This window comes from Rhinopithecus bieti, unplaced genomic scaffold (genome assembly GCF_001698545.2).
Source record: "Rhinopithecus bieti isolate Rb0 unplaced genomic scaffold, ASM169854v2 scaffold_5150, whole genome shotgun sequence".
NCBI classification, from domain to species: Eukaryota; Metazoa; Chordata; class Mammalia; order Primates; family Cercopithecidae; genus Rhinopithecus; species Rhinopithecus bieti.
This window is the reverse complement of record NW_016804706.1, coordinates 30,664-39,872: the sequence shown is the minus strand read 5'-3', so window position 1 is coordinate 39,872 and position 9,209 is coordinate 30,664. Positions and strand designations below refer to the sequence as shown.

Below are 9,209 nucleotides of genomic sequence, written 5' to 3'. Positions count from 1 at the left end.
AGTATATCTAGCCGGTGATGACCATTTCTTTATAAGCTACATAGATCAGCTTTACCAGCTCCTTTCACCTCCAATATATCACTGCCTTGCAAAAAAGAGGGATCTCAGATGTCAACTTCTGCTACACTGCTTCAACGTGTCTCTTGCTACAATTCATAAAACTTACTGTCCTACTATTGATATTGGATATCAAAGAATATGGACCAAAATTCCTCTCAAAATTTACTATCCAACAAAGAATAAGTAGTGTTGGAGGAAAGGATTTGAAGTATTTTGCTGTGTATTCAACTAAACTAAAGATGGAAGACAAAAGTATTCTGCCTAAAAGCAAAAAATTAAAAGACATATTCTAGATATTTTAAATTGAGAGTATCATCTTTTCATAGGAATTATAACTTCACTTTTATCATTATTTACAACAAATTTCATGCCTTATTTTAATCAGGAAAAGTCTGTCTTGGATTCATTAGGTTTGTGCCATGGAAAAACATCGCTATAGATGTTTTATCTTGATTTTACATAGCTGTTTTCTCCACAAGTGAATGACATTTAAGCTGAATATGTTTTATTCCTACCTGTTACCAGGAACTCCACGACTTTGTTAAGAGTACATGCTCAGCAAGTACTAACAGAGTGAGTGAATAAAAGAATCGTTGATAAATAAACAGATGGATGAATCATTGTGAGGAGAGACTCCATTTTATTGTTAATATCACACATACACAGGCTCATTCCCACCCCATTAGTCTCTTCACTGCCCCTCTTACATCTTTGTTTCTGAGGGTGTAGATTAGAGGGTTAAGACTAGGTGTGACAACAGTATAAAACAGAGCAATGAACTTGCTTTGATCTCGAGAATTTCCTGATGGTGGCTGGAGATACATGCACATGGCCAGAAAGAAAAAGAGAGATACAACCATAAGATGAGCTCCACATGTTCCAAACACTTTCCGAAGCCCAGCAGTTAACTGCATCCTCAGTACAGCCTGGATGATGGCACCATAGGAAGTGAAAATGGGGGTGAGAAGTAGGAGAACAAAAATGGAGCTTGTGATCATGAGGGTCAGCTTATTTGCATGGGTACTGACCCACAATAATCACAAAAGTGCTGGAACTTCACAGAAAAAGTGATCTACTTGGCGATGTCCACACAGGGGTACCCAGAAGGTAAAGGAGGAATGAAGTGCTGAGTTTATAAAACCACTTACCCAAGAAGCCGCAGCCAACAAGCGGCAGAAACGAGGGTGCACGAGGAGAGTGTAATGCAAAGGTCTACACACAGCTGCATAACGGTCATAGGACATCACCACCAGTAGCACACACTCTGCGGTTCCCAGTGTGAGAACAAAGTAAAGTTGAACCATGCAACCAGCATAAGAGATGGTCTTTTCCAGACCCCAGAGATTGTCCAGCAACTGAGGAATAGAGCTGGTGGTGTAGCAGAGATCCAGAAATGAGAGATTTGAAAGGAAGAAATACAACGGAGTGTGGAGATGGGAGTCCAGGTATGACAGGATAATGATGAGCAGGCTTCCTACCAGTGTCATCAAGTAGAAGATCAAAATAACCACAAAGAAAACTACTTCCAGATAAGGCCAATTAGAAAATCCAACTAAAATAAAGTACCCCTCAGAGCTAGCATTGACTTTTCCATCATCATTCATTTCCTATTACCTGAGAGAAAAAAAAATAAAGTCAGGTAAACTCAAAAAATAGTAAACAAGTGCTGTGCTCCAAAAAACATCAGGACACATTAAAAAAATAAAATCCAGTTTGAAGGGCTTGCCATCATTTAATTGTAAGACAATTTAACCATTAGTAGTAATGAATTTAACAAAAGAAGAATTAGAAAGCTCATACTGATATAAAAAGTAAAAGAGAAAATAAATGAATAATGGGGAACAGGATATGTACATACTCTAAAATATCTCCTCACAACTTTCTTGTTAATTTCAAATTGAAAAATAGTAAAGTTTATAGTAGAAAAACCTGGCAGACACCACCATAACCAAGTGATTTTATTGATCTTAAGATCACCTGTATTTGTACAAACCAACATCATGAGACTGCTGAGATGATGCTCTGAACATGATGTCACTTCAGTGATATTTATGCTAAAACTACACAGACTAATTCTAATAATGAAGACACATGAGAAAAACTCAAATTGAGAGAAATAGCTTGCTTGTACAATTCAAAAGTATCAAGTTTAAGTAGACAAACAAAGGCCGAGGCACTGGTCCAGATGAAAGGAGACTAATGAGACATGATTTCTCAGTGTATGATCTGGGATTTTTTTTAAAAAAACTAGCTATTAACAAAATTATTGAGACAATTTAAGAAAACTCACTGTGGACTATGGATTAGATAATAATATTGTGCCCATATTAAATTTGCTGATTTGGGTACTGTGCAGGACTTATATAAAATAACATCCTTCTTCTTAGACAAGAAACATTGAATAAAGTATTTGGTGTAAAGGTACGTGGCATCTCCAACTTACTCTCAGCTAGTCCAGAAAAAGAGATAGATGATAAATAGATAGATTAGATAGATAGATAGATAGATAGATAGATAGATAGATAGATAGAAAAATAGATGATGTAACAAAGCTTTGGGGGAAATGTAAACTAATGCTCAATCTGGTTATAGGGTAAATGCTAGTCTTTGTACTACTTTTTTGCAACTCTGCTCTAAGTTTGAAATTTTACCATAATAAAAAGTCACAAAAAATAGAAAATAATTTTTTAATTTTATATTTTATTCATATGTTTGCCTTTTATAGAAATATAACTATCAAGTTCTTCTCATTCATTTTATGGTGACTTCTAGGTAAATGGTAATTGAAAGAAATTTCTAATCTAGCTAAGGAAAATAATTTCCATAAAACACAAAATCTTTCTTTGTTAATTAATAAGGAACTTTAGTTTTCTTTTCAGCATTTTCAGGTTATTTTCATAAATGTGATTATAGAAAACATAAAATTACAATCCCAATAATCTTACATATGGATGAAATAATATGTTGAAAATATTGAATTTGGTAGTGATTTCAAAATGTTCACGTAAAGTGAAAAAAATGTTTAGCTTCAATTAGATAAGAAGCTTATCTTCTGATTTGTTTGCTTGGACTCAAAACTTATTTCTAAACTGAAAAATTGAATACAAATAGAGAAGACACAAACAAATGGGTATTCATTATATGAACTAAGCTAAAAATCTGGGGAGAAGAGTGATAGAATACTTCTAAAGGATGTGTGAATATAACTGAATTTGAAAAGATAAAATCTTAGGGGAAGGAAGATAAAAATTCATTGAGAGAACAAAGAAGGAAGGAAAGGTGGGAGGGAGGGGCAGGAAAAGGGAGAAGAGCCTGAGTAAAGGTCTTAGAGTTGCAGGTGTGTCTGTCACAGGGTTCACAAAGCTGAACCACACGGCCTGAAGAAGCTTTTTACATGATGTATTTTTCTCTAGGACAATAATTTAGAGAGTATATAAATTCTGAGCACGAGCTATCACTAGTACATATTTATTCTCCAATTTAGAGAGTTCTGAATATTTAGTGAATCATTAAGTGACTGTTCATCATTTAATACATTGCACCCAGTGAATCTCATGTTACCTTTTTGTTAAAAATAAAATAATATCTTGCAAATAGTTATGACTCAGGTGATGCTTCTTCTCCAGTGAGTTTTCAATCTTTCATAAGAAAAAAATACTTACTTTTGTTATATAGTTATTGTGTCAGGCATAGTAACCCACCATTTATCCCTTTTTCTCTGAATTCTTTGCTTCTTCCAGCTTTGCCACATGTCCTCTATTTCATTCCTCCCACAGTCAGTTATTTTTCTTATACCTCCCAACTGGTTACGGCACAGGAGGAAAGGAATCATTGTGGGGCCACCTGTGATTGCTTCTTTCAAGGGTCTCTTAATCGCTCATGTTTTATAAATGCAACTCCTGAAAAAGATATCAGGAGTAGCTAATTGGTTGAGTTTCAGCAGAGAAGTTTGGAATATTCAGTTTGATCCCAAGATTAAAAGATGGACCTCAGACCTTATTAATAGACTTGGTAATGTATATAATCATTAGCCAGTTGTTACACTAATCTAGATTACTTTCAACAATTTAGAAACCATCCAAGAAAATTAGTCTGCACGTTGTTTTAAAAGAAAATTTAAAATTATGGCTGAATCGGCCGGGCGCGCAGGCCGTAACCCCGCACTTTGGAGGTCGACGGCGGCTCATGGAGGCAGGAGACGAGACCGCATCCTGGCTAATACGGTGAAAACCCGTCCTATTAAAAAATACAAAAGAAAACTACGGCGGCGACGAGGCGGGCGCCTGTAGTCCCCCTACTCGGGAGGCTGAGACAAGGAGAATGGCGGAACCCCGGGAGCGGAGCTTGCGTGAGCTGAGAGCGGCACTGCACTCCAGCCTGGGCGGCTCAGAGCAGCCCCGTCTCAAAAAAAAAAAAAAAAAAAAAAAAAATTATGGCTGAATCAAGGAAACAGCGCAATAGTCAAAGAGTAAATTATGAAGATTACTTCACTCAGAGGTCACTGCCCTAGAGGGATGATGAAAGTTTTCCAAGACATTTTTAAAAATTTCTCTAGAATGGGAGATAATACATCATGAGAAATGTGAACACAAATGTTATAGTTACTTCCTCTCATGCCGATATAGTTTTCTTCTTTCTTGTACATTAACTAAAACAAGAGGCCGCTGTGAGATATCTTATTGTATGCCTGTATCAAAAATATCTTGGTCGGTCACCATGACTCACACCTGTAATCCCAACACATTGGGAGGCCAAGGTGGGTGGATCTCTGGAGCCCAGAAGTTCAAGACTAGCCTGGACAATGAAATGAGATCCGGTCTCTACAAAAAATAAAAAGAAAGAAATTATCAAAAAAATCTCATGTACCCATAAATACATTCACCTAGTTTGTACCCTTAAAAATTAAAAAGTAAAAGATGTTTTCACGGACCATGAAAAAATGATCCTCTCTAGTTTTGGAAATTGGGTATAATGGGGGGGAAATGGCCTCTTTTCCCCATCTCCATATCACTGGCCAAGTTTTAAATTCTTACCATATTATTTCTTTATACTCTTTTCTAGTAATTAAGCAGTACTTAAACAATGCCTTTCACTCTATCCTTCCTGTGTCTATCCACATTCCTTGTATATTGTCTGATGCCCTCATCATGAATAGCCGGATCTGATCTCTGACTTTGATCACCTTGAAATCACCAGTATAAATGGCTGCCTACACTTCATTCATCTACTACATCAAATTAGGAAAACAGTCTAATGTAACGAAGACTATTATTGCTACAAAAGAGAAAGCACTGAGTCTACTAAAAAAATTAGTTTTACTCAAAAGATAAACTTGTTAGAGCTTTCAGTGTATCAAGAGATGGGCCTTTATCTTAGAGTAAATGGGCCCTTTTCAGAAACAAAAGAATGTGACTTGCTTTCCCTCGACTGGGGCCACTGGGAGGGTAAATCCCAAAGTGGGAATTAATGCCCTTCAAGGAGTTGTCCTGGTTAGAACAGCTTCTCAATGATATTCTTGGCATGATGCCACATTGTTATACTAAGATGACAAGGAATCTATAGTCCAACCATCAATGAGAAAATGCTTTGAGCTATGTTTTCAGGGAAAGGAATGGGTTATCTTGAGTTACCTGAAAATTTTCCCCAATTCTTCAGTATGCTACGGGCCAAATTTGAGATAAACTTTGTCAGGTGGTCTAATTGAGGAATGGGAGAAGGCATGAAACATTTTTAAAAAGAAAATATAAAGATTACATTATACATATTTGTTTTATTAATTTGAATTCTTTGTGTCTAACATCTCTAAAATTCAAGGCCAAGTTCAGCCCTGAAAAAGTGTTAAAAATTACCTTTGAAGACCATTCAAACTATACTCAGAAGATCACTACCAAACTCAGAAAACATTTAACAAAATTGTTTAATATTTCCAAAATATTGTTATCAATAATTTCCCTTGATGTCTTATCAAAAGCTTTGCTGAAATATATAAAAAAGTTAAATTTTCTCTGATAGCTAGTCTATATCCAGTGATTGGCTTGTTGATATTTAAAAAAAAAAGTATGTCATGAGTTTATTAATTAATAAAGATTTTTAAATTGTTACATTGTGTCTAGCTAATACTTTCCAGGGGTACCAAACAAAGTCTTGTTATGAAAATCAAGTCACATTTACAATACAATTATATTTTAAAATTAGTAATTTTAAGAGCATGATCAGGTATTTTCCTGTCTATTTAATTGAAGCAACTGAAATGGTCTTGGCTTCAGTAGTCTTGACTGTTGTGAAAACTCAATATGAAAAATATGTAAACATCATCCTCGATTCCCAGTGCATAATCATTCAATACATGTTAGCTGCTATTACTATTACAGTAAATTTTAATTTGAACTGATGTTTAACAAACTATTCTACATTATTTCTTCATCATTCTTTTAGATATTTAAAATATTAAAAATAAACATCTATGTTCCCACCACACAGAATCATCACCCATAACTTTTGTCATTTTTTATTTTCAGCATTTTTAGCACATAAAGTGTCAAGATAAAGTTCATATCCCCTTTAACTATCACTCTCTGACCCAACACTGAATCCAGAGACAACTACCACGAGCGTGGTATGTATCACTCCAGTTCACTTTAAAATATATTAAATATAATTTTTCAGATAAATATGATTAAATGGTCATGTAATCATATGTTTAAATTTCTCTGTCTTATTGGAGAGGAATTTAACCAGTGATCCTACAACCTATGGGGACTAGCAGAATTCACTCAGTTATCAAAATCTAGGAAACGTCTGATACTCTGGTCCATAGGAGATTGTACCAAGCTCCAGTATTTTTCATGCTTTGGTAACTAGACTTGTAGGAGAGTTCAGGCCAATCTACTGGGTACCAGCAAATGTTAACGTTTTTAGGTGAGATGTTAGTAACTTGTGAAAACACAGACGGCATGACATGATTTAATTACAGCAAAGTATTTCTAAGGCAGCAGCCCTCAACTTTTTTCCCTACAATACACACTCAGATCAATAAAACACACTGAAAGTCACATCTGAAGAATCAAAAGGAATAAATGACACTAACTGATCTCTTCAAGCTTCTGTTAATTTGAGTGCTTTGTTTGGGAGGAATGTGAATTGGAGTAGATCAAAAACTATTAAAGCATTATGGATGGAAGCTCAGCTGGAGTTGAGGTCTAGAAATTAGCATTTAATTGTTACAAGATGTGATTTCCTTTTCCCATTCTTTTCATCTTCATAAGCTATCAGAAAAACTATGCACTCCTAAGGTGAGCACACACACAGATGATGTAAAATACGATGATACCACTGAGATTGTGTTAGGACAAGGTATAGCATTACTGAGATGCTGGCAGAAGCTTTTTCATTCTCATCTTAAGATAAATGTTAGACACAGTGGTTAAAAAAAAAAGGATGGAATTATAAAGATATATCATGGGTTGAGCGCGGCGGCTCACGTCTGTAATCCTAGCACTTTGCGAGGCCTAGGTGAGCAGATCACGAGATCAGGAGTTTGAGACTAGACTGGCCAATATGGTGAAACCCCATCTCTACTAAAAATACAAAAATTACCCGGGCATGCCGGCGCTCACCTGTAGTCCCAGCTACTCAAGAGGCTGATCTGATGCAGGAGAATCGTTTGAACCCAGGAGAGAGGTTGCAGTGAGCCAAGATGGCACCACTGCACTCCACCCTGGGTGACAGAGTGAGACTCCATCTCAAAAAAAGGAAAAATATATATCACAAATAATCTCATTATCTGCCTTCTAGGATAGTGCCTGGTCATTTATAAGCTTATGGGGTTCACATATGGGCTAGATCTGGTAAGGACAGGTTTACAAGAATTATTTATTTAAATTGCTCATTTGCCAGGATGGTCTCGATCTCCTGATCTTGTGATCCGCCCACCTCGGCCTCCCAAAGTGCTGGGATTACAGGCGTGAGCCACCACGCCCGGCCAAAGCTCATAACCTTTTAAGAAAGTTTATGAATTTGTGTTGGGCCACATTCAAAGCTATCCAGAGCCACATACAGCCCATGGGCTGCAGTTGGCCAAGCTTGATTTAGGGGATCTTGGTTCTCTTACCCAGAGATAAAAGTCAGAATGCCAATGTCTCACAGGGAGGCATCATTCGGGTTATCTGTGAGTGGAAAATAAAATTTGGAATCTCCTCCAAATTAAAAAAAAAAAAAAAGGAAAGATGAAGAATATTGAGTTTTTTGTATACCTGAAATGAAAAAAAAGAAAAGTAACTATTCATAGCCAAGACCAGTAACAGTGCCCCCCAAAAAAGTTATGCACCTCAGATCTTGTGATTGTTTAATGTCTCTTTTATTATTTAATGTCTTTTACTGAAACTCCTAGTCAAATGTTCATTTCTCACCCAAAGTCATTCCATTCTGAAATTATTAATTATATCCTTTCCTGATATTTGTCTTTCTCCCAAGAGGTAAAGCAAGGATATAGGGAAAGAAAAAGAAAATAACCAGTCTTTAGAAAAGTGCACCCTGGAAAATTTCTCTGACTATCCCTGCCTAGAGATGATTCTCTTTGTGATTTTTCTCACATTTTACCTGATGACTCATTGACAAAGGTACATATTTCCTTGATTTCAGCTTAGATTTCCAGTTCCTCGTACCAGTGTTTTTTCAGGAAGTCACATTTTCATTACTAGATGTGAGCTTCACCACAAGCCTCATCCCTTCAATGTTGTGTGATCTTATCTGAGTCCCAGATAAGACTGTAACCTATCTCTATCTACGTTTGCCATGAGCACTATCTTTTCCTGGCACTGGGGTGGAAGTGTATCCTCCTGACCATAAAGATATATGAGAAATGTACTGCAGTCCGCAAAATCCTGCACTAACTGTCATCATATACCCAAATATTTGGCAATGCTCTCATATTGCCAGTCTCGACCCAGACATTGCCCTACTGTGTAGATACTATAGCCCTTGAGGCTTTTGTGTTTACCATCCTTATTATCCTTGTGCCACTCATTCGTATCCTTGTCTTTCATAGGGAAACTGCATGTGGTGACTTGATGTTTTATGAAATCAGATGCTCAAGGAAAGAAAACCTCCAACATTTATTTCTTCCCATCATGTGTCTCTCCTATGCTACC

General features: G+C 36.4%; 1 protein-coding gene across 1 annotated transcript; it reads right to left on the bottom strand.

Annotated features, from left to right (window-relative positions):
- Window positions 1-728: 728 nt before the first annotated feature.
- Window positions 729-1,664, bottom strand: LOC108528409 (olfactory receptor 2J3-like). Its single transcript, XM_017870206.1, is given in 1 exon segment — window positions 729-1,664. A coding segment is annotated over 1 exon segment (936 nt).
- Window positions 1,665-9,209: the final 7,545 nt, after the last annotated feature.